At 43.2% G+C, this 23,809-nt stretch overlaps 1 protein-coding gene across 1 annotated transcript; it reads right to left on the bottom strand.

Moving 5' to 3' along the window:
- Positions 1–858: 858 nt before the first annotated feature.
- On the bottom strand, positions 859–23,503 carry APOM (apolipoprotein M). The gene is made up of 7 exons (XM_070933400.1): positions 23,365–23,503; positions 16,799–16,941; positions 10,052–10,125; positions 6,311–6,409; positions 5,878–5,976; positions 3,187–3,220; positions 859–966 (listed from the first exon to the last, which is right to left on the bottom strand). Exons 1-6 carry the CDS (start codon positions 23,473–23,475, stop codon positions 3,195–3,197), a joined length of 552 nt encoding a protein of 183 aa, XP_070789501.1. The 5' UTR covers positions 23,476–23,503; the 3' UTR covers positions 859–966; positions 3,187–3,194.
- Between the last annotated feature and the right edge of the window lie 306 nt (positions 23,504–23,809).

Genomic DNA, 23,809 nt, shown 5'->3' on the forward strand with positions numbered 1-23,809 from the left:
GGAGAGATTCAACCTAGAAACAAGGAGAAATTTTCTGACAGTGAGAGCAATCAACCAATGGAACAATGGAATTCTTGCTTTCAGAAGTTGTGGGAGCTTCATCACTGGAAGCTTTCAAGAAGAGACTTGACTGCCATCTGTCAGAAATGGTGTAGGTGGGGTCTTCTTGGATGGGGGGGGTTGGACTAGATGACCTACAAGGTCCCTTCCCACTCTTAATCTGTTTATCCTGTAACATTTAAAGAAACACTTAAAATGCTTAAATGCTTCTTTTGAAATGATTGAAGTGCCCAGAAAAACATCTTTGCAAGAATTGGAGAAATGCAGTAAAGGGCTAAGCTTTTATCTGCACATTCCTTTGAGATGGGTGGATTAATCACTTCATGCTGGAATTTGCAAATACTGATTTTCTTCAAATGTGCCGTCCCCTTGATTCAGTTTTCCTGAGTCCAAATGTGTTTTAGGCCTCCACATTATACAGATAGTCCTCGACTTGCGACCACAATTGAGTCCAAAATTTCCATTGCTAAGTGAGACGTTCGTTAAGTGAGTTTTGCCTCATTTTACGACCTTTCCTGCCTCGGTTGTTAAGTGAACCAATGCATTTGTTAAGTGAGTAACAGGGTTGTTAAGGGAATCCGGCTTCCCCACTGACTTTGCTTGTCAGAAGGTCGCAAAAGCGGATCATCTCACCCCAGGTCATAAATATGAACCCCAAGTCTGTGGAAAAGACTTAGTCACTTTTTTCAGTGCTGATGTAACTTTGAACGGGCACTAAACAAACTGTTGTAAGACGAGGACTACCTGTATTTTCACGGGCTTGCTTTGTTTTTAAATAAGGAAGAGCGAGTGTTTTCTCGTTAGAAAATAAATTTTATTTAAAACTATTAAGTAATTGCTTCTCCAAGCAGATGAGTCAAATCAGCTTCAAGGGGGCGATTCCTTTCTGCTGAGCTGGATGTGAAGCTGATGGGAGAAAAAGAACAATAATAAAAAAAAGTTGTCAACTTTTTGCAACCTTCTGACAAGCAAAATCAATGGGGAAGCCGGATTCCCTTAACAACCAGGTTACTAAGTTAACAACCGCAGTGATTCACTGAACAGCTGTGGCAAGAAAGGTCATAAAATAAGACAAAATTCACTTAAACAATGTCTTAACCACAGAAATGTTGGGCTCAATTGTGGTCGTAACTCAAGGACTACCTGTATAATATGCAAATGTACAGTTTTTGCATAGTTTAATTATTTCTGATAAGAGAAAGGCAGCTAATCATGTTCTCCCAACTAGTTTTTGAGATCTCACCAATGTCTGCTGTCCATGCTCAGGCCCAGTTTTGCGGTCTTAAGGGCTAGAAACCTGCTTTTAAAACAAACCAGGCTATAAGAATTGGCAAATTTCTTAGGCTTCAGCAGTTTGCCAATCAACCCAAGGAGGTTCCCCTTGCCTGCCTTTTGCGCATCTACAGCAGCTTTTTTCAACCCTTCGAGGAATTCACGTGTTTGCTAGAAAATGGCTTTCCTTGCTGCAGGACTATTGAAAAAGATGCTTTATTTTCTTGTGTCGTCATTTTTAATTCTCATTTTTTAAAACTCCAGCTGGGAGTGGCTGGAACCAGACATAAATTTTCCTATTTCTCTGTCTGGGATCTCATCAATTGTCTCATTCAGACAATACAATTTTTTTTGTGTACAGTTCACTGTGCTTCTTCCCCTCCCAAAGGTTCAGGATATATCGCCAGGATCCAGAGATACAACATGAAATCTTGCCCTGGGGAGTCTTCTAATATGTCCAAAAGACTTAACGTGAGATTAATTATACATGGAAATACGATGCTGAACAAAGAAATCGACTTTCTCCCATCACACCATATTTTTCTCTTTGTCCCAGTGGCTTTCTCTCTCATCTCCTCACCTTTTATCATCCTCCCTGACCCTCCAGCTTGCTTTCTATCCTATCTGCCTTCTCTCTCTCTCTTTGTCACTCCAATCCGGGGGTGGGCTGCTGGGGGTTCGCAGGGGTTCGGGAGAACCTTTAGCTAAAATTCTATGTAGTTCGGAGAACCCCCAAATCCCATTCCTGGCTGGCCCTGCCCACCCCGCCCCTCCCAGGAGTCCCCATGCGGCCCGTTTTGGATGCAAGTAAGTGCAGGGTGCGCATGGAGGCTCGGGGACGGCGAAAAACAGGCCTACTGGAAGTTCAGGAAGGCCAGAAACGGGCCTGTTTCCAGCCATCAGAGGGCCTCCGGAGCCTGAGGAGGCCGTTTTCGCCCTCCTGGAAACTCGAGGAAAGCCTCTGGAGCCTGGGGAGGACAAAAACGCCCCCCTGCATGGTGCACGAGGCCGACCAGGCCACGCCCACCATGGCCATGCCCACCCAAAACCAGGCAGAGAACCCCTTGCTAAAATTTTTGAAGCCCAGCCCTACTCCAATCATTTTTTAAATTATTATTTTATTTTGATTTATATGCCGCCCTTCTCCGGAGACTCAGGGTGGCTTACAAGGCGTTAAGCAATAGCCTTCATACTTTTGTATATTTTTATACAAAGTCAGCTTATTGCTCCCACAAACCGGGTTCTCATTTTACCTACCTTAGAAAGGATGGAAGGCTGAGTCAACCTTGAGCCTGGTGAGAATTGAACTCGCAGTAATTGCAGGCAGCTGGAAGCTAAATACTACCTTTAATAGTAGCATTAGTCTGCTGCGCCACTCAGGCTCATCTCTCATCTCTCTCATCCCCACCCCCTTTCGCTGAAATAATTTGTAAACATTTTTTAAAAATTCAACTAAACGCAAAAATGAAAAGACACAAAATTATAAAACAAGGCAAAAGAAAGAAAGAACCCCCCCCCCCTCAAAGCTGCATAAAATCAAGCTGACAGAGGAAGGAAGGATTTACCTTATGGAAAATTTGCAAGATAAAGCCACAAAATCATCAAGACAGTGAACTTGATTTGAAGATGGATAGTAGAATGGGTCCTTGGTGCTCTCTGAGCTTGGTAGTTTTCTTGCAGATGTTTTATTACCCAAACTAGGTAACATTGTCAGTGCTGATGATCTTATCTAGTTTGGGTAATGAAAGATCTGCATGAAGATCAGAGAGTATCAAGGACACCTCATGTCAATCCTGAGCTACAAATATTCTCTTATTGGGTAGTAGAATGTGGTATGGGGTAGATTTATCTTACCAAAGAGGTCAAGTTTCCTGGAATTCACAGGCATCTAAGACAAAGGACAGAAAGAAATGGTTACTTTTGCACAAAAGCCTGCCTTCCTTCCTTCCTTCCTTCCTTCCTTCCTTCCTTCCTTCCTTCCTCCCTTCCTCCCTCCCTCCCTCCCTCCATGTTAGTTGTGATTCTAACCTTTGGAATCCAAAATGCATTTTGAGTAATGCAGTTAAATTGTCACAAGAGATCAAAACTGTCATAATATGCCAAGCTTTTACATATATCTAGTTACACACCATGAGTAACTCCTCTTTAACAAAGGATAACCAGTTCTGGGATTTAATTTTTGAGGCCGAAGGATCGAATTTAAGGTGGTGCTAAACCATCTGTGCAGAACTGAATGAAAACATTATAGCGTCTGATGCAGAAAATATCTTCATGGTAAAAAAGGAACAACTGCCCTTGTTGAATTACACGAGATAAAGAAATAATGCCATAAGAAAAGTTTTCAATGCATTGTGAGATGCCCTGTTGTTTGGGTACAACAGTGAGGAGTAGGGGTTATTGATTTCAGAGGGGGACAAAGCCACCATCAACACCTGGATCTCTCTAGCATCCCGACCAGGTCAGCAACAGAGTGGATCCCTAGAACACCTTACATCTTCTGCCTATCCTTTGTACATCGTGCTGGATCTACCATTTTGATTCCCCAGAATGTATCCAATGTAACACGGTTTGGATTATTGTGGGCCCTCAAAATGGTGCTCTTGTTCTATTAAGGAAGATCCCTGAAATCAGGGGTCCTAGAAGATCAGTTAGACCAAGGGTCCCCAAACTTGGCAGCTTTAAGACTTGTGGACTTCAACTCCCAGCTGGCTGGAGAATTCTGGGAGTTGAAGTCCACAAGCCAAGTTTGAAGACCTCTGAGTTAGACTAACGTAGAAAAGGACAAACCAACTATTTTTGGAAAGAGGGAAAGCACTCGCCCGGAGAACATGAAATGATCGTCTTCCAGGCACAAGCAAGTACTGCAGGTATACATCTTGGAATGTTGAAATGGCACTCTTGCAAAATGGCTGCCTTGGTGGATATAGCCGGTAACAAATCAGACATTTAATCAAAATCCTCTAACTCTCCAGAATGCTAAGCTTGAGAAACTCTCCTCCAAAAGAGTCAGAAGAAGCGAAGCAGAGGCAAGTTGACAGTAAGTGAGGGGATGCAAAAGAAAACAAATAGAGACATAAGAGACTGGATAACCAATTGTCTGAAATGGTACAGGGCAGTGATGGCTAACCTTTTTGCCGTCAAGTGCCAAAAGCGGGGGTCACGCGTGTGTGTGCCCACACCCATTATTCAATGCCCCCTGCACCCCACCCCCCGCGCATGCGTGCGCTCCCCCCGCTTTTGGCATGCGACGGCAAAACGTTTACTGGTGGGCCCGGTAGGCCTGTTTTTCGCCTTCCCCAAGCCCCAGAAGCTTTCTTGGAGCCTGGGGAGGGTGAAAACAGCCTTCCCTCCCCCCCCAGAGGGCCTCCAGAGGGCCTGTTTCCCGACTTCTGGTGGGCCTGTAAGGCCCGGAAATCAGCTGGCGAGCGTGCACATGCACGCTGGAGCTGAGCTAAGACAATGCTTTGTGTGCCCACAGATATGGCTCCATGTGCCATAGGTTCACCATCACGGGTATAGGGTCTCCTGCTCGAGCAAGAGGTTGGGCTAGAAGACCTCCAAGGTCCCTTCCAACTCTATTATTCTATGTTCTATGCTTCCTTAGGTCCCCTCTTATTTTTCTCTCTTTATTCTTTCACATGGTTTCAGTTCTCTCCCCGGTAGTGGTGACCTGCAGGTGGGCCTGCCCACCCCCCCCCCCCCCCCGGTACTATGCCATCCTATTTAGCCACGTTTTCTAAGCCGCACGCATGTGTGCAAGCTGCACGCGGAAGCAAAGCGCATGCGCGGAAAGCACTCACATTTTCGATGTGCGGTGAACCAGTGGTAAAATGATGCGAAACCCACCTCTGCTGCTATTGTGAATAAAGATAGTGCTAGAGATTGGCACTGGGCCCTTGTCACATGCCAGTTTCTTCCTAGCCTTTTCCTGTAAGTGCAAGGACTGGTTCCATTGGTTGCAGCTGGAATTGATCAGCCAGCTTGTTGCCCAACCCTTGGTAGTAAGAGCCTTGGTAGTACAGTGTTATTAAGATCAGCTGCCTGCAATTACTGCAGGTTCGAATCTCGCCAGGCTCAAGGTTGACTCAGCCTTCCATCCTTTCTAAGGTAGGTAAATTGAGCACCCAGTTGCGGGGGCAATAAGCTGACTTTGTATAAATATATAAAAGGATGAAGGCTATTGCTTAGCACATTGTAAGCCGCCCTGAGTCTCTGGAGAAGGGCGGCATATAAATCAAATTAAAAAAAAAAAAAAAAACCCTGACGCCATGGGCTGAGGGAGAGGGACTGGCCAAAAGTCACCCAGCCAGCTTTCATCACTAAAATGGAACTAGAACTCTCCCGTCTCCTGCTTTCTAACCTGATGTTTTAACCGGCTGGACCAAACTCACTCTCCTTAAGTTGAACTTTTAATTTTCATTAAATTGATGCCAAGTCAGGGAACCTTCTGGGAGGCAAAGGAATTGTTTTACGGTTTTGCCCTCTGCCAGGATACAGTGCTTGTGCTCACAGTGGACAAGCTGCTGGTCCATAGAGAGGCTCTACCTTGAGTTCTGGGTATAAGGAGGAATTCATTCATATCAAGGCAAGAAGCTTTGTTCCAGAAATCAGCAACGCAGTGTTCTTCAGGATGGAGGATCCGGGCTGGAGAGAGAAGGAAAAAGCAGTTCAAGATCAAGAAAGAATCTGGATCTCAACCTATGAGTTGGGGAACCTATTTTCTCAGCAAAAATGAAAATTGCCATGAATATCTCTGGTTGGAGAGATTTATTTATTTAGGGAATTTATATTGCCACCTATTCGCACATGGCAACTCAATGCGGCTTACAGAATATAAAACCCCGTGTAAAAACAATAAAACGAATAAAAGACGTGTGAGGTATCGGTCATGAGGTTGGAGAGGGCTGCACTGCCTTAACTCTTAAGAAGAAGGGAAAAAAAATGGATTTAGGGATCAGAGCAAAAGGATCTTACTTACAGTAGAAAAGGATCCTTTGATAATCCTGATCTGTCTCCTGGACAATGATGGTGTTGGGACACTTGGCGGAGAACAATTCTGTCCTCATGTGAGGCCGGCCTGTTGCAGGAAATCCAGAGGGGAAAAAAAACAGCAGGTTGGCATACATATCCAGGAGAACAATACTGGCCAACAAAGCTCTTGATCTGCTTGCCTTCAGAAAGTGAGCAAGAGAATTGCCTCTCTCAATTTATAAAAACACATCCCTGCAGGTAGAAAGCTAGTGTGTCAGGGTGTGCTCTTATTTTAATCTATGGAATTCACACGTAAACAGTATCAACAACCAAAGGTGAATCTATAACTAAATGCAGAAATGGGTGCAGCATGCATTAATATCCAGAAGGTCAAATCCAATTCCTTATTTAATGAAGCAGATAGAGAAACAGAAGACTACAATTCAGGTAGTCCTCAACTTACAACACTTCATTAGTGACCGATTGAAGTTACAACGGCACATAAATGACTTATGATCATTTTTCACACTTATGACTGTTGCAGCAACCCCATGGTTATATGATCAAAATTCAGATGCTTGGTAAATGACTCATATTTATGATGGGGTTATGTGATCGATCCCCTTTTGCAACCTGCCGGCAAGCAAAGGGGAAGTCAGGTTCGCTTAACAACCGTGTTACTAACTTAACATCTACAATGATTCATTTAACAAATGTGGCATGAAAGGTCATAAAATGGGGCAAAACTCACTGAACAACTGTTTCACTTAGCAGCAGTCATTTTGGGGGTCAACTGTGGTCGTAAGTCGAGGACTACCTGTACATAAATCTGACACACGTAAAATAATTTCCTTGGGAAAACTTTTACATTAAAAAACTGCAATAGCTGTGAGCTATTGATGTTGCATCTTTTATTCTTCCAGAAAAAAATATATTTTTAAGAACTTCCAGAAAAAATATCAATGATGTAAAAATATGTATCAAATGACATTGCTTGGCCAATTAAATTGTTATCTTTTTTTAAAAAATAAAAATTGATTTAGGTTGATGCAGGAGTGATAGTTCAGCCATATATATCGGACTAATAGATGCACTAGGGATGTGGTGGCTCAGTGGCTAAGACGCTGAGCTTGTCACTCAAAAGTTCGGTAGTTCAGTGGTTTGAATCCCTTGTGCCGCATAATGGGGATGAGCTCCCGTTACTTGTCCCAGCTTCTGCCACTCTAGCAGTTCGAAAGCACCTAAAAAATGCAAGTAGAAAAATAGGGACCACCTTTGGTGGGAAGGTAACAGCGTTCCGTGTGCCTTTGGCGTTTAGTCATGTCAGCCACATGATCACAGAGATGTCTTCGGACAGCACTGGCTCTTCGGCTTTGAAACGGAGATGAGTACCGCCCCCTAGAGTCGGGAACAACTAGCACATATGTGCGAGGGGAACCTTTACCTAATAGATGCAGTACCCCGTTTTTATATTTTTGGTTGGTTTTCATCAAAATGCATCAAAATAAATCCACAGCTTTGTTATTTTTAAATTAGGCTTTTTTAACAACTATAACAACAGGTTTCCCCAGATGCTAGAAAATATTCAGCCTAAGGCGAGATTCTATAAGTGCAACTCAGCAGAAATACAAATATTGTTTTAAAAAAATTATATGGTTACTCACAGCTGTTAATACATAGGTGCAGAATAGCTTATAATGCAAAAAGCCTGCAGACAAGTGCCTTCAAACACTTGTCAAATTCTTTACTGCCACAACAGAGATTAAAATAGGGTAGGATCAAAAGTGGATTTTTTTCATTGAGCAAATAAGGAAGTTATGAAAATGCAGGTAGTCTTCAACTTATAACCTATTTGTTATCAACCGTTCAAAGTTACGATGGACTCCCAAAAGGTACTTATGACCTGAACTTGAAGTTCTGACAACCGGGCCCTCCACCACAGCCCCGTGACCATATTTTGGGGGCTTGGCAAGCAGCTGTATTTTACGGCACCATCCACAGACACCTGACCACAATTTACAATGTTTCCGAGCTTCAAACAATGCCCCACAGCAAACAATGGGTTTGGGAGGTCCAAAATGTACTCAAGTCAAAGTGCCAAAGAGAGACTTAAGCAGAGGCTTGGAAAAAGTAACAGCTTTTATTTTGCAAAAGAAAATAGCTGAATAGAAAAAGAAAAAGAAATAGCATGCCGCAAATATGCAAGGAAGAGCCACACTTGGAAAGAGTATGGCGAAGTTCTTTTTTTTTTTTTAAATGCCCTATTTTAAAAAAAAAATAGTTCTAAGAGTCTCTTTTCCTGGATTTTCCTCTTTCTTTCTTTTTTTTTTTTAAAGTTAGGGTCTAAATAAATAAATAAATTGGAGCTGGGTGAATCTTCTTATCCAGCTCCAATCACTGTTCATCTGCACTGCTCCTGCACGTTTCTTTGTTGCCTCAGCTATCCCAGCTTTGTGGCAGCCATGATGGCTGCATCTTCTCATCAAGGGAAAGGGAAGAAACCCTGAGTCCAGCAAGAAAGTTGCTGCTCTCCCAGAACCACAGGGTGCCCCTCTTTTCTTCACCACCTACATGGTGGCTTTAGCTCCTTTTGGAGCCCTCCAACAGGAAGAACTTGGTGTGGGAGCATGGAGACCCGCTCCTCATGTCCGATACCACTGTGACATCAGCCAGAAGTCAGTATGGTGAACTTCTTATACATCCATGTAGCCAATCAGAGACAACAGTTTGGTTCCCAACCCTGGTCCCTGGCCCATGCCTTCCTTATCTATAAAGCATTCCTTATACCCTGCGTGTCCGTGCTCTCCTCATCAATCTTAACTCATCCCTGGGTAGCTCTTTGTTCTACCATCCTTATCTGTTACTGGCACCAATGCAGCAAGGAAGAGAGAGGCTGGATGCTTAGCAACACAAAGTGTAGCCAGAACACCACCATATTTGCCTGATGTCTGAACCCTGAAAGGCAATGGCATGCACAGCCGCTTGCTTGAGACAAGCACCAAGCACTGGGTTGTACAGAAAAACAAGATGTTAGATTCATAGCAGAAGCATTTCTTACAGAAGCAAAATAGCAAAGGTTAAACTAATTCTTATTGCTTGTCCTTTCAGGTTTGCTTAATGACCATGGCATTTGCTTAACAATCAACACACACACACAATTGGTAAAAAAGGCACGGTCACATTAGGAACTACTTCACAACCGTCATGCTCGCTCAATTACCTTCATAAGTCAAGGACTGCCCTGTCCTACATTAAATGCAATTGTAGGTGAGCCCTCCAGTTCCCACAGATGCCAGTGGGAAATACTAGTGCAGATAAACTTATCTTATTGATTTCAGTAGGAAATTAATTGACACCTTTGTCAAAGCCATGAATTCCTATTTACCTTGTGGTGCAGTTATTCCCTGCATCTATGCTTCAGAATCTTAATCTGGCTATATAACATATATTGCTTTTAAGATCAGCTTTGAAGGTAACATTATCAGCAAAGATGGCTCGCCTCTCAATCAGGAGGCTGTGAGTTCGATCCTAGGTAGCAGCAGGTATTTCTCTCTCTGGGCACAATGAATAAATATCAGCTGTGTAGTCTGCATTGGCGAGAGGAAGGGCATCCGGCCAATAAACACTCAGCTCCATTTAGTTGCCCTGAGTCCACCACGATGCAAGGGATTACGGGGTCATTAAAAGACAAAATAACAACAACAAAATTATCAGCAAAACTGGCAGGAAAAAAAAACTGGAGCCTTACCTTCGGTAGCCAGATCAGCACTTTCTTCCCTAAGCAAATAATTCCACGATTTGGGAACGCATTGGCCTGTTTTCCTAGGAAGAAAAGAGGCAGGGGGAAAAAATACGGGTGAGCCGTAAATGGGCGGAAGGACAGACAAGTTTCAGATGTGGTTGGAAAGAATCACTGTGACTTGAGAAAGCTGGGGGAAGAACCTGACACATTAAATGCGCTTTTAAAAAAGTCAGTTGTAGGAGGGGGTGCATCCAGGGGTGAAATCCAGCAGGTTCTGACAGGTTCTGGAGAAGTGGTAGCGGAAATTTTGAGTAGTTTGGAGAACCGGCAAATACCATCTCTGACTGGCCTCAGAGTGGGGTGGGAATGGGGATTTTGCAGTATCCTTCCCCTGCTACGCCCACCAAGCCACACCACACCCACCAAGCCACGCCCACAGAACCGGTAGTAAAAAAAAATTGGATTTCACCACTGGGTGCATCTCTGAGGTGGTGGCAAAGGAGATGTGTGTGATGGTGATAGAAAACGCAAGGTGGAATTCTAAACTTGACTTTTAACGATGACAGGATGGAGATTTTGATATACAGGTAGTCCTCGACTTACAACAGTTCATTTAGCGACCGTTCAAGGTTACAACATCACTGACCTACAACCATTTTTCACATTTGTGACCATTGCGGCATCCCCATGGTCATATGATCAACACTGAGAGGCTTGGCAACTGACTCATATTTATGACGGCTGCAGTGTCCCAGGGTCACAGGATCCCCTTTTGTGACCTTCCGACAAGCAAAGTCAACAAGGAAGCCAGATTCACTTAACAACCGTGCTACGAACTTAACAACTGCAGTGATTCACTTAACAACGGCAGCAAGAAAAGTCATAAAATGGAGCAAAACTCACTTAATAAATGTCTCTCGTAGCAACATGAATTTTGGGCTCAATTGTGGTCATAAGTTGAGGACTACCTGTATATGGCACTTTCTATAAAAATACAATAGGTACTGAGTAAACATACAGGATATTCAATATATATTTATATCGGTTTATATCAGGGGTGAAATACTCCCCGTTCGGACCGGATCACCCGATCCGGTAGTGATGGCGGCAGGTGGTTCGGAGAACCGGTAGGAAAAATCTCTGCGCCCCACACCCCCATGCCCAGCTGAGCCGCACGATCATCAGAGGCTTTTTTTTTTTTAACTGTTAAAAGCATTTTTTCTACAACCTCTTCCGACGAAAAAATGCTTTTAAAAGTATTAAAAAAAAGCCTCTGATGATTGCGTAGCTCAGCTGGGATCCTCAGAGGCTTTTCAAAGCATTTTGTTCTGCAACCTCTTGGCTGAAGAGGTGGTAAAAAAAATGCTTTGAAAAGTCTCTGAAGATCCCAGCTGAATTGCCTGATCGGCAGAGGCTTTTCAAAGCATTAGAAAAAATGCTTTGAAAAGTTTTTTTTAAAAAAAGTTGGCCACGCCCACAGAACCAGTAGTAACAAATTTTACATTTCACCCCTGGTTTATATATATATATTTTCTCACATCTTCTCTATGTATTTGAAGAACATGATGTATTTCGGTGTTCAGTGGAAAGTGATTTATGTGTGTGTGTGACCGTAATTATTTCCGGGCTGTGTATAATACACACAGTATACACACACACACACACACACACACACACACAGTGTATAATATTTGCAGAATGCATATTACATAATTGGGAAGGCAATAATAGGGGACAGGGAAGTGCCTGTTTCTGGGAACCGAAAGCACTGCGGTTGCAGTGCAGCTGCAATCCAGCTATTGTTCTATTTTGTTGCTTTACTATATTGTATTCTACTATTTGATCGCAGATCTGAACTTTAGTTCCTCTAATTTTAGGTATCGGAAGTGGGCTTTTTAAAGAATTCAATCTTTTCTTGAGTACCAGTCTCTTAAAGTAGAGAATAAGCACCTCCTTCTCTTGATACAGGTAGTCCTCAATTTATGGCCCCTTCAGATGGTCACTAAACTGTTATAAATTGAGGACTACCTGTACTTTCTTGGTCCTGTAGTCAATTTCACAATTTAATCTCATCGGAGAACCTCCTTTAGTTCATTTCAAAATCTCCCATTTCAGTTTCACAATCCTGACATGGAATTCCCTCCCTGCTTATAGAAAGGCAGGTATTTGTGACTTACAACTGTTCGTTTAGGGATTGTTTGAAGTTACAATGGCACTGGAAAAAGTGGCTTATGGCCTTTTTTCATAACTTAACAACCGTTGCAGCATCACGCTTTCAAAATTCAGATGCTTGGCAACTGACTCACATTTATGACAGTTGCAGTCATGTGATCCCCTTTTACGACCTTCTGACCAGCAAAGTCAATGGGTAAAACCAGATTCGCTTAACAAACATGTTACTAACTTAACAACTGCAGTGAGTCACTTAACAACAGTGGCAGGAAACATTGTAAAATGGGGCAAAACTCATTCAACAACTGTTTTGCTTAGCAACAGAAATGTGGGGCTCAGTTGTGGTTGTAAGTTGAGCACTATCTGTGGAGTGAATTTTTCTCTGTCAGGGTTCAACACATAAAAGCTAATTATGACTACTATTGTGGCCCGCCAGTGGCCAGCGGAACTGGCAGCAGATTTGGACAGTGAGGAGATTGGGGAGGAACATGGGCCAGTCCTGGAGTCTGGGGAAGCCTCTGACGAGGGCTCTGCGTCGGAGGCAGAGATGGGGCCGTATGCCAGCTATCAGCTGCCTTCGGAGTCAGACATCAGTGAGGCAGACAAACAGCTGGAGCCTGTTCCCAGTGTGCGCATGTGCAGAGTTGCCAGATGAAGGAAACAGCTAAGGAACAAGGGTCGACTTGGGAGTAAGGCCACAGGTGGACGATGAAGGGCCCCTCCCAGAGGGAATAAAAGAGGAGCGAAAGGGGAGTGGAGTTTGCAGGAGACAATGAGTTCATTACTGCATTCTTGCCAAGTATTGCGGCATCTGAAAGATATCGGCCTGGCCACTCTCCAAGCCTGATAAAGGTCGGTAATTGTGAACTATCTTGAAAGACTGTGGGAGAGGAAAGACTTTGCTGGAGAGGAATTCACTGTAAATTAAATAAAAGGGGTTTATTGGGACGAGGCCTCGGCTTCGTGCTGCTGGGGAAGTCTAGGTCAGAATAATGGCAGCAGTGCAGAGGTGGGTTCTACTTACCTTTACTACTGGTTCGCAGCGGGGCCGCGTGTGCGTGCATGCTCTTCTGCACATGCACAGAAGCGTTTTAGTGACGTCGGGGTCGGTGGGCGGGGTCTCCCGCCGGTTTTACTACCGGTTCTATAGAATCGGTGCGAACCGGAGGGGCAACCCACTACTGCAGCAGTGAGTTTGGCAAATTGTAATTTCTCAAAAGACTTACAGAACGTCCGTTGTTTTGAGGAAAAGCAGTATGAAAAATAGAACCACTTTTGTATGTCTTTATCCACGAGGCAATTATATTTCACAAAATGCTTTTAAGCATTGTTACAGGCACTCCCAGGTTATTTTATGGTCACCCACTCACGCACACCCTGTTGAGGCATGCAGATCATCTAAGCTTCCCTTGCTTTCTACCTCAAATAGGTGTGTCTAGAATAGACAAGACACACAGCTCCTGGTCAACAGCCCAGAAATTATTAGGGTCTCTCTCTCTCTCACACACACACACAAATCACTTTCAACCGAATACTGAGACACATCAGGTTTTTCAAATACATGGAGGAGATGTGAATTGAAAGTAGCAGCAAAATGTTACTGGTTACACAAGGTACATTTGCTCTTTCTCACATGCACATGCACACTTCTCCAGACTTGGGCCCTCAACTAGGCTGCTAGCTAGATGGATGGAAGCTGCCAGTTTTGGATACAGAATAACAGAGTTGGAAGGGACCTTGTAGGTCATCTAGTCCACCCCCCCGCCCAAGCAGGAGACCCTACACCATTTCTGACAGATGGCAGTCCAGTCTCTTCTTGAAAGCTTCCAGCGATGAAGCTCCCACAAGTTCCGAAGACAAAGCTGTTCCATTGGTTGATTATTCTCACTGTCAGAAAATTTATCTTTATTTCTAGGTTGAATCTCTTCTTGTTCAGTTTCCATCCATTTTTCCTTGTCTGGCCTTCAAGACCCTGGAGTAGAGTGACTTCAGGACCTCTTATAACACCCCCCCCTTCCCCAGTGGTGGGTTTCAAATTATTTTACTACTGGTTCTGTGGGTATGGCTTGGTGGGTGTTGTAGCACGGAATAACGAGAGGCACAAGCAGGCTAGTAACAACAGCTCTTTAATTCAGGGTGAGACTTCAGCAAAAACTCACAGGCAACAGTCCTCTTTATATACTTTCCAGAGGCAACCAAGAACCAATCAGGATTCACTATGCATTTGAATTTCCCGCACAAAATAGATACATACACAACAGTGGGCGTGGCTTGGTGGGAGTGGCAGGGGAAGGATACTGTAAAATCTCCATTCCCTCCCCAATCCAGGGGAAGATTACTGCAAAATCTCCATTCCCTCCCGATCAGTTGGGACTCTGCAGGCAGAGAATAGATGGGGGCGGGGCCAGTCAGAATTTTTACTACCGGTTCTCCGTACTACTCAAAATTTCCGCTACCGGTTCTCCAGAACTGGTCAGAACCTGCTGAAACCCACCTCTGTCCTTCCCCCCAAGTCCTTGTGCTGATGGGATTTGAGTTTTCCCATGTGCTCAGACCCAGGTTCCTTTGTCTAGTTCAGGTGACATTTTTCTTTCATTTTTTTTTTCTTTAACAACTTGTTCCTTTTTTAATTACCTTCAATGGTTTCTATTTATGCCAGGACAAATGCCAGCTGAATGCTAGGAAAGCCATCCTAATATAGGATCTCTTCTACAGGGGAACTAATTCCCAGAGAAAGGGGAGATCTCTCCCCTTCATTGGAGGTCTCAAAGCAAAGACCAAGCCTAGCACTGATGATGCTACCTAGTTTGGTAATAAAACGTCTCCAGAAAACCACCAAGCTCAGAGAGCACCAAGAACCCCACAGTTCAACCCTGAGCTACAAATATTCTCTTCTGTTGGCAAAGACCAACATTCTGCTTTTGGAGATGTTCTCTTTTCATTTCCTGTATCAAGGGATGGGTTGGACCAGATGCCTTAAGGGTCGCTTCTCGTTTTTACAGTTCTGCAATAAAGCTGTTACAGACAAATGACCTTTTCACCTTGAAATTGTGAATGAAAGCAACTTAAATTTCTCTTTTTCTATTAGACCTCGGGCTGCATGGAAGGAATCCTAGCTATTTTGTGCTTATGATTATACCTCTTTTTGCTCTGAGTAAAGCCCAAGGGCAATGTTTACATTCCGTTCCGTCTTGTGGCCTCATCGAATTTTATACCGGTAGTCCTCAATCTACGACCACCATTGAGCCCAACATTTATGTTGCTAAGCGAGATATTTGCTGTGAGTTTTGCCCCACTTTACAACCTTCCTTGCCACCATTGTTAAGTGAATCATTGCAGTTGTTAAGTTAGAAACAGGGTTGTTAAGCGAATCCGGCTTCCCCATTGACTTTGCTTGTCAGAAGGTCGCAAAAGGGACCCTGCAACCGTCATAAATATGAGTCAATTGCCAAGCATCTGAATTTTGAACACATGACCGTAGGGATGTAAGTGGTAAGTGTGAAAAATGACCACGTTCCTTTTTTTCAGTGCTACGTTAACTTTGAATGGTCACTAAACAAAGTGTTGTAAGTTAAATTACTATAAAATCCGACCTCTGTCCTAGCTCAACCCCAATAAGGCTCCCAAGATGGTGACATGGATTTGCATAGCAAAATTATTGAGTATCTACCGGGGTGAAATGCGACTGGTTCAGACCGGTTCGGTTGAATCGGTAGTGGCGGCAGCAGGTGGTTTGGAGAACCGGAAGCGGCAGCAGCTTGAGGCTCCGCCCATCCACCCGGATGTTGTTACTTCCTGGTTAAAACCTGTTTTTTACCCTCTGCGCATGCGCAGAAGGCTTTGTGCATGCACAGAGGGTCCAAAATTGCACACATGGAGCACACACTTCCAAACCGGTAGGGAAGGTAAGTAGATTTCCCCCCTGGTCTCTACATTAATGTTTTTCAACCTTTGGCAACTTTAAGACCTGTGGACTTCAACTCCCAGAATTCCCCAGCCAACATGGAGACACTGCTCTACACATCCTGTGCACATAAGAGGCTCTTATCTTCATTAATAATGCAATACGGGTGCTCCTCGACTTACGACCATAATGTAACCCAAAATTTCTGTTGCTAAGTGATACATTTGTTCAGTGAGTTTGGCTCCGTTTTACGACTTTTCGTGCCACAGTTGTTAAGTGAGTCACTGCGGGTGTTAAGGTTGTTAAATGAATCTACTTTCCTCATTGACTTTGCTTGTCAGAAGACTGCAAGAGGATCACATGACCCCGGGATGCTATCACCATCGTAAATGTGAGCCAAGTATCTGAATTTTGATCACATGACCATGGAGATGTGGAAATGGTCGTAACTCTGAAAAATGGTCAAAAGTCACTTTTTTCTGTGCCTTTGTAATTTCGAACGGTCACTAAATGAACTGTTGTAAATTGAGGATTATCTGTATATATTCTAGAGATTCTTGGTTCAGATCTTATCCTGGGATAATGTATAGATCCCGAAGAGATATCCCGGAGACTGAAGGACTACATCCTTGGTTAAAAATGTCTATGTGTGTTAAATTTTGAAAAGTTGAACTTACAGTCGGATGGCAGCCCGTAGTTGCAACCGCTCTGGGCCCTCACTCTGATTCATACTAAACAGGGTGCTGTCAACATAGGCAAATGTCTCCAATGATGACGATGATGATGATGCAGCTGCGATGAAGAGCCACCTGCCAAGATACTGCAAAAATGAGGATTTGGTTACTTCAGGATAAATTAAGAGAGCAGTAGAGGTGATTCTAAATCCCCAAGCTTTATTCTTAAGCATAATTTTTATGTTGTGGCCCAGCGGCGACCAGAGGAGCTGGCAGCAAAGTCGGACAGTGAGGAGGTTGGGGAGGAACTTGGGCCAGTCCTGGGGGCTGGGGAAAGCTTGGATAAGGGCTCTGCGTCGGAGGCAGAGAGGGAGATAGACAGCAGCGAGGTAGAGGAACAGCTGGAGCCTGTTCCCAGTGTGCACATGTGCAGAGCTGCCAGAAGACAAGAACAACTCAGAAAGCAGGGTCAACCTTGGAGTAAAACCACATCTTGGAGATGATTGGCCCCTCCCATAGGAAACAAAAGAAGAGCGAACGGGGAGGGGGCTTTTGCAGGAAACAATTCGTTCTTTTGGTCATTTCAAGAGCGGAAAGCAGAGGTGGGTTCTAAAATTTTTTACTACCGGTTCTGTGGGCATGGCTTATTTTATGGGCATGGCTTGATGGTCATGTGACAATTCTTTAGGATTTAGCAGGGGTACTGGTCTACCAGGCTTTTAACTGCTTGCAGAACTGTATCGATCTACCCATTTATTTTTTGCAGGCACTGGTCTACCCATGTATTTTTGCAGGCACTGATCTACCCGTGTATTTTTGCAGGCACTGATCTACCCATGTCTTTTTGCAGGCACTGATCTACTCATGTATTTTTGCAGGCACCGGTCTACTCATTTGTTTTCTTTTAACACTGATCAGCTGTAGGGCAGCCCTTTGAAGCCCTGTGGCAAGAGTTTAAACAGTTTTTTCCCCTCTAGCCGATCAGCTGGGACTCAGGAGGCAGCAATAGTTGAGGGTGGGGCCAAATAAAAGGTAAGAATAACGTGGGGGGCGGGAGGGCGCGGGGGGGCAGGGGGGCAGAACCAGTTCGGTGATGTCATATCGTCACTGCTACTGGCTTGGGAGAACCGGGCCGAACCAGGAGGAACCCACCGCTGGTGGAAAGTTCTGTTCATGACTCTAAGAGACTCTCTGCTGAGTTTTGCCTTGCTCTGAATGTGGAAACAAGTTACGTGGCAGCTTGCCAAACGAGATAAGGTATGTTGATAAATATTCCTTTGAAAAACTTTTTGGAGAAACCTTGTTGACTATGAATGAAAGTAATTCGCAGTCGTGTAAATAAAAGAGGTTTTGCCGGGACCAATTCCTGCTTCCTGCTTTTTAAGGGAGCCTAGGTTGGAACACTTTACAGGCAGTCCTCGACTTACAACATTTACTGACTCTTCAGAGTTACAACATCACTGAAAAAAGTGATTTATGATTTTCTCACTTACAGCCATTGCAGCCTCCCTGTGGTCACTTGATCAAAATTCAGACAATTGCCAACTGACTCACATTTATGATGATGGAAGTGTTCCAAGATCATATGGTCACCTCTTGCGACCTTCTGACAAGCAAAATCAATGGGTAAACCAGATTCACAACTGGTTGTGTGTGGCAAGAAAGGTTGTAAAATGGGGTAAAACTCACTTAACAAATGCCTTGCTTAGCAACATACATTTTGAGCTCATTTGTGGTCATAAGTCGAGGACTACCTGTATTTTAGAAAAGGACAGTTCTTTCTCCAGCAATCATGTCTTTTGACACATTGTCAACTGCCAGAATACAAAATATTGTCAGTTCAGGCTTGGAAGAGAAAATAGAAAAGAGTGGGTGAGGAAAGAACTAAGTGTTTCAACGGGTTTCTTGTTACTAAATGTAGAATTCTGTGTAATTTGACAAATTGAATGATGGTATGTCAGTGCAACAGAGGGAAATAAGCAAAATAGTCCAGTGGTGAAATCCAATTATTTTTAACTACCGATTCTGTGGGTGTGGCTTGGTGGGCATGGCAAGGGAAGGATATTGCAAAATCTCCATTCCCACCCCACTTTGGGGCCAGCCAGAGGTGATATTTGCTGGTTCTCGGAACTACTCAAAATTTCCGCTACCGGTTCTCCGAACTGCTCAAAATTTCCGCTACCAGTTGTCCAGAACCTGTCAGAACCTGCTGGATTTCACCCCTGAAATAGTCCCTACCCAACATTGCTTTTCCCCAGGAAGAATAACCTATTTGGCCTTTGTTAATGACAGATTCGCTCCTTGGACAATCCTTTTAAATCAACATTCTCACATGCACTGTATATACTGAAGGATTCACTAAAAAAGATTCCTATCTAATAATGTCAAAGTTATATGGTAGATTTACCGCATACATAAACATCAAGCCTATATTAGAGAATCTAGAATATAGAATCATAGGGCTGGAAGGTACCTCGGAGGTCATCTAGACTGTGTTGTTTCTCTGTGTCATGTAATATACATAATTTTGTATTTATTTATTCATTCTTTCATGGTTATGTAGTGTATATTGGAGGTGGTGACCCTTTGAGAGCTGTATGCAATGAAAATTTTGTTTTAATGTATGCTGATTAGTGTACATTCCAAGTGACAATAAAGCTATTCTATTCTATTCTATTCTATTCTATTCTATTCTATTCTATTCTATTCTATTCTATTCTATTCTATTGTCCAGTTGCTTCCTCAAGTTAGGAGGATCTTATACCATCACTGTTAGGGGTGGGATTGAAAAATTTTAGCAACCGGTTCCCTGCCCGGTTGCTGGGGGAGGGGGCATGGCCATGGGGGCATGGCCTAGTCGGTTTCCTGCACCATGGTGTGTGTGGGGGTGTTTTCACCCTACCCAGGCTCCGGAGGCTTTCCTCGAGCCTCCGGGAAGGTGAAAATGGCCTCCCCTGGGCTCTGGAGGCCGGAAACAGCCCGTTTCTGGACTTCCGGTACTTCCGGTAGGCCTGTTTTTCACCCTCCCAGAGCCTCCGTGCAGGCCCTGCACTTGCCTGGCATCTAAAATGGGCCGCGTGGAGACTCCTGGGAGGGGCAGGGTGGGGTGGGCGGGATCAATCAGTCCTTGCAAGTACTGGTTTGGTGAACCAGATTAAAATTAACATCCGATTCGCCCAAACAGGCTGAATTCCACCCTTGATCACGGTCAAATGGTTGTTCAGTCTATTCTTTAAAACCTCCAGTAATGGAGCACCCACAACTCCAGGAGGCAAACTATTCCACTGATGAATTGTTCTCAGTGTCAGAAAATTCATCCTTGCTTCTAGGTTGGATCTCTCTTTGACAAAGCTTCCACTCATTACTTCTTGTCCTGCTCCCTGGGGCTTTAGAGAATAAGTCTATTCTCTTTTCTCTCTGACAGCCCTTCAAGTCATGGAAGACAGCTATCAAGCCACTCCTAATATACCTCTTCGATAGACTACTTATCCTTTTTTAAATGTTCTCTATCTTTAGTTCTTTTTAAAAAATATTTTTATCTGATAAAAATCATCAGAGGAACTGAAAGCCGGTGCAGTCTTGGGAGTCCTAGTGGACAATCATTTAAATATGAGCCAGCAGCATGCTGCAGCTGCCAAAAAAAAGCCAATACAGTTCTAGGCTGCATTAACGGAGGGATAGAATCAAGATCTCGTGAAGTGTTAATACCACTTTATAATGCCTTGGTAAGGCCACACTTGGAATACTGCATCCAGTTTTGGTCACCACGATGTAAAAAAGATGTTGAGACTCTAGAAAGAGTGCAGAGAAGAGCAACAAAGATGATTAGGGGACTGGAGGCTAAAACATTTGAAGAACGGTTGCGGGAACTGGGTATGTCTAGTTTACTGAAAAGAAGGACCAGGGGAGACATGAGAGCAGTGTTCCAATATCTCAGGGGCTTCCACAAAGAAGAGGGAATCAAGCTATTCTCCAAAGCACCTGAGGGCAGGACAAGAAGCAATGGATGGAAACTAATCAAGGAGAGAAGCAACCTAGAACTAAGGAGAAATTTACTGACAATTAGAACAATTAATCAGTGGAACAATTTGCCTCCAGAAGTTGTGAATGTTCCAACACTGGAAGTTTTAAAGAAGAGATTGGACACCATTTGTCTGAAGTGGTGTAGGGTTTCCTGCCTGAACAGGGGGTTGGACTAGAAGACCTCCATGGTCCCTTCCAACTCTGTTATTCCTGTTCTGTTCTGTTCTGTTCTGTTCTGTTCTGTTCTGTTCAGACTTCCATTGATTAGAATTTTCTCCCCATAGATTAATCCAGCTATAGTTAACTTTTATGAATGTGGACACACAATCATAAACCATCTTCACTCATTGTGATTTAAAGAAACTTCCCAAATTGTGGCTTGAATTGAATTGAATACTTTATTTGGCTGAGAATGTGATTAGATCAGTGCGGAAATCCAAAGTTTTTTACTACCGGTTCTGTGGGCATGGCTTGGTGGGTGTGGTGTGGTGTGGCTTGGTGGGCGTGCCAGGGGAAGGATACTGCAAAATCTCCGTTCCCTCCCCACTCCTGGAGGAAGGATATTGCAAAATCTCTATTCCAACCCCACTCTGGGGCCAGCCAGAGGTGGTATTTGCTAGTTCTCCGAACTACTCAAAATTTCTGCTACCGGTTCTCCAGAATCTGTCAGAACCTGCTGGATTTCACTCCTGGATTAGACACACAAGGAATTTGTCTCTGTATTTCCATATTCATTTCCGCTTTCTAGACGAGATGGCTTAGTTGAGAATTCTAGGTAATCCCAATGTATCTGGGGTGATAAGATTGGAGAAAACTGGTATAGATATTTCTGGACCAAACTATAATCTGCGAATGATCAAACAGAAAGCTTTCTAATCATGGACAGGAGTTCTCAGGTCCCAGAGGTGGAACTCAGGATAAACTCTGGTTTGTTCATTGCTTTTGTTATAGCAGCTCTGAAAGCAAAAACATTTGGTTTGCTCTTTTTCCCCCTGAAAGTCTGAGGCCATATTATTTTCAACAAGACAGAGGACAAAAGAACTTTCCCATAAATTATGGTTTGCTTTAGTTACTAGAAAAGTACACGGGATTTGCAATATTGACCTCAGGCAGCAAATATCTTGGTCTTGACTGGTCTTGCTTCGGTTAAAACTGCTTTTCATTGGGGACATTTTTTCCCCATGCCTCTTTCCAAAACCCCACTCTTGACATTTAAATCATACCAATACTAGGTTGCATTTGCAAAGGATTTTTCTAACCAAGGTTGAAACCGGTCTCAAAAAGTGGGCTTTCCAGTCACCAGAAAGCTATTTATTTTCAACTCACTTCTTCTTGGTATAACTTTGAATTTATTGAGGATTGAGGTAGATCAAATGTATAAATACACAGTACATATTAGTAAAACTCATCAAAGACTAATTTATTTTTGAGCATTGAGATTTATAAAATTTAGGTCCACCAACTATAGTGTTTAAGTCTGGACTAGGTAAAGGGAGATTTTGGTTTGAGGCTATTCTTAAACCTTTACAAACCCCTCGCATCCTGGATATAAATTGTTTCAACTCCTACCCTCAAAACGACGCTATAGAGCACTGCACACCAGAACAACTAGAAACAAGGACAGTTTTTCCCCGAATGCCATTACTCTGCTAAACAAATAATTCCCTCAACACTGTCAAGCTATTTACTAAGACTGTATTACTATTATTCTTCTCATCCTTCCTATTACCTATCTCCTCCCACTTATGACTATAACCATGTTGCTTGTATTTTTACGATTTATATTGTTCTGTTTCCTAGTATGATTTGATTGCTTATTTGTACCTAATGACTATCATTAAGTGTTGTACCTTATGATTATTGACGAATAATATCTTTTCTTTTTATGTACACTGAGAGCATATGCACCAAAGACAAATTCCTTGTGTGTCCAATCACACTTGGCCAATAAAGAATTCTATTAGAATAGAATAGAATAGAATAGAATAGAATAGAATAGAATAGAATAGAATAGAATAGAATAGAATAGAATAGAATAGAATAGAATAGATTTTTTTATTGGCCAAGTGTGATTGGACACACAAGGAATTTGTCTTGGTGCATACGCTCTCAATATACATAAAAGAAAGGATACATTCATCAAGAATCATAAGGTACAACACTTAATGAAAGTCATAGGGTACAAATAAGCAATCAGGAAACAATCGATATCAACATAAATCTATTCCATTCTATTGGAAATTTACTAGGTGATGTGGGCCAGCTATTCCTTCTCATCCCAATATACCCCATAGATCAGTTGTGGGGAAAAGCTGGGGAAGGAAGGGCTACATATGCCTTGATACGGAAGAAAGATGAGATAGAAGTGTAATGAAAGAATAACAACAATAATACACAGTACATTTGTATGTTTTTCCTCCATCTCTTTATGTGCCTGCCATTCACCTGATGCACCATTTGGAAATTGTTGGATTTAGGTGGTTTTCCGCAACAAAAAGCAATTATTAACCGTGGCATCCTGCCTGGATTTTTAAATTTTTGGTTACCTGGTCCCGGTTCAGTTCATTAGCATGCAACTTCACTGGATTCTCACATGGGAACACGGCATCCACAAAGAGTCCATAGAGGTAGAGCAGGTAAGTCCACAGTCCCTCCATTGCTTGGAGCTATTGATGGCTTGCTCTGAGAATCAGGCTCTGGAGGTAGATTTTGTACAGCTGACCGTTGCCCTCAGCTTGTTAAATGTTTAGCCCTCCAGGGTCTAGAGTCCGTTGCTGTGTGTTTTAGACTATGAGTGAAAATGAAATCCAGAAAGATCCTACCCAAGCAAGGCCAGGGGGAGGGGGCTGGAAAGCAGACAAGCCGAGGAGGTGCATTTAGCGAGTCCTGTAATGTTCCTTTATAGGTAGGAAGCTAATATTGGATTAGAAAGGGATTTTCTTCTGAAGTGGTTTTGTCCACAGTAGGAGCTTTGCGCTTTTTATTTTAGTT

This window comes from Pituophis catenifer, unplaced genomic scaffold (assembly GCF_029215685.1).
Source record: "Pituophis catenifer annectens isolate HBS135680 unplaced genomic scaffold, rPitCat1.0.hap2 SCAF_2, whole genome shotgun sequence".
NCBI lineage: Eukaryota > Metazoa > Chordata > Lepidosauria > Squamata > Colubridae > Pituophis > Pituophis catenifer.

What these genes read in the sequence shown, in the direction of transcription:
- APOM (XM_070933400.1), bottom strand. Translation starts at nt 23,475, where the DNA reads ATGGAGGGACTGTGGACTTACCTGCTCTACCTCTATGGACTCTTTGTG. An exon ending in ATGAACTGAACCGGGACCAG is followed by an intron (nt 16,942 to 23,364) that starts GTAACCAAAAAT and finishes TCATTTTTGCAG; the next exon opens with TATCTTGGCAGGTGGCTCTT. An exon ending in TCAAAGGATCCTTTTCTACT is followed by an intron (nt 5,977 to 6,310) that starts GTAAGTAAGATC and finishes TTCTCTCTCCAG; the next exon opens with CCCGGATCCTCCATCCTGAA.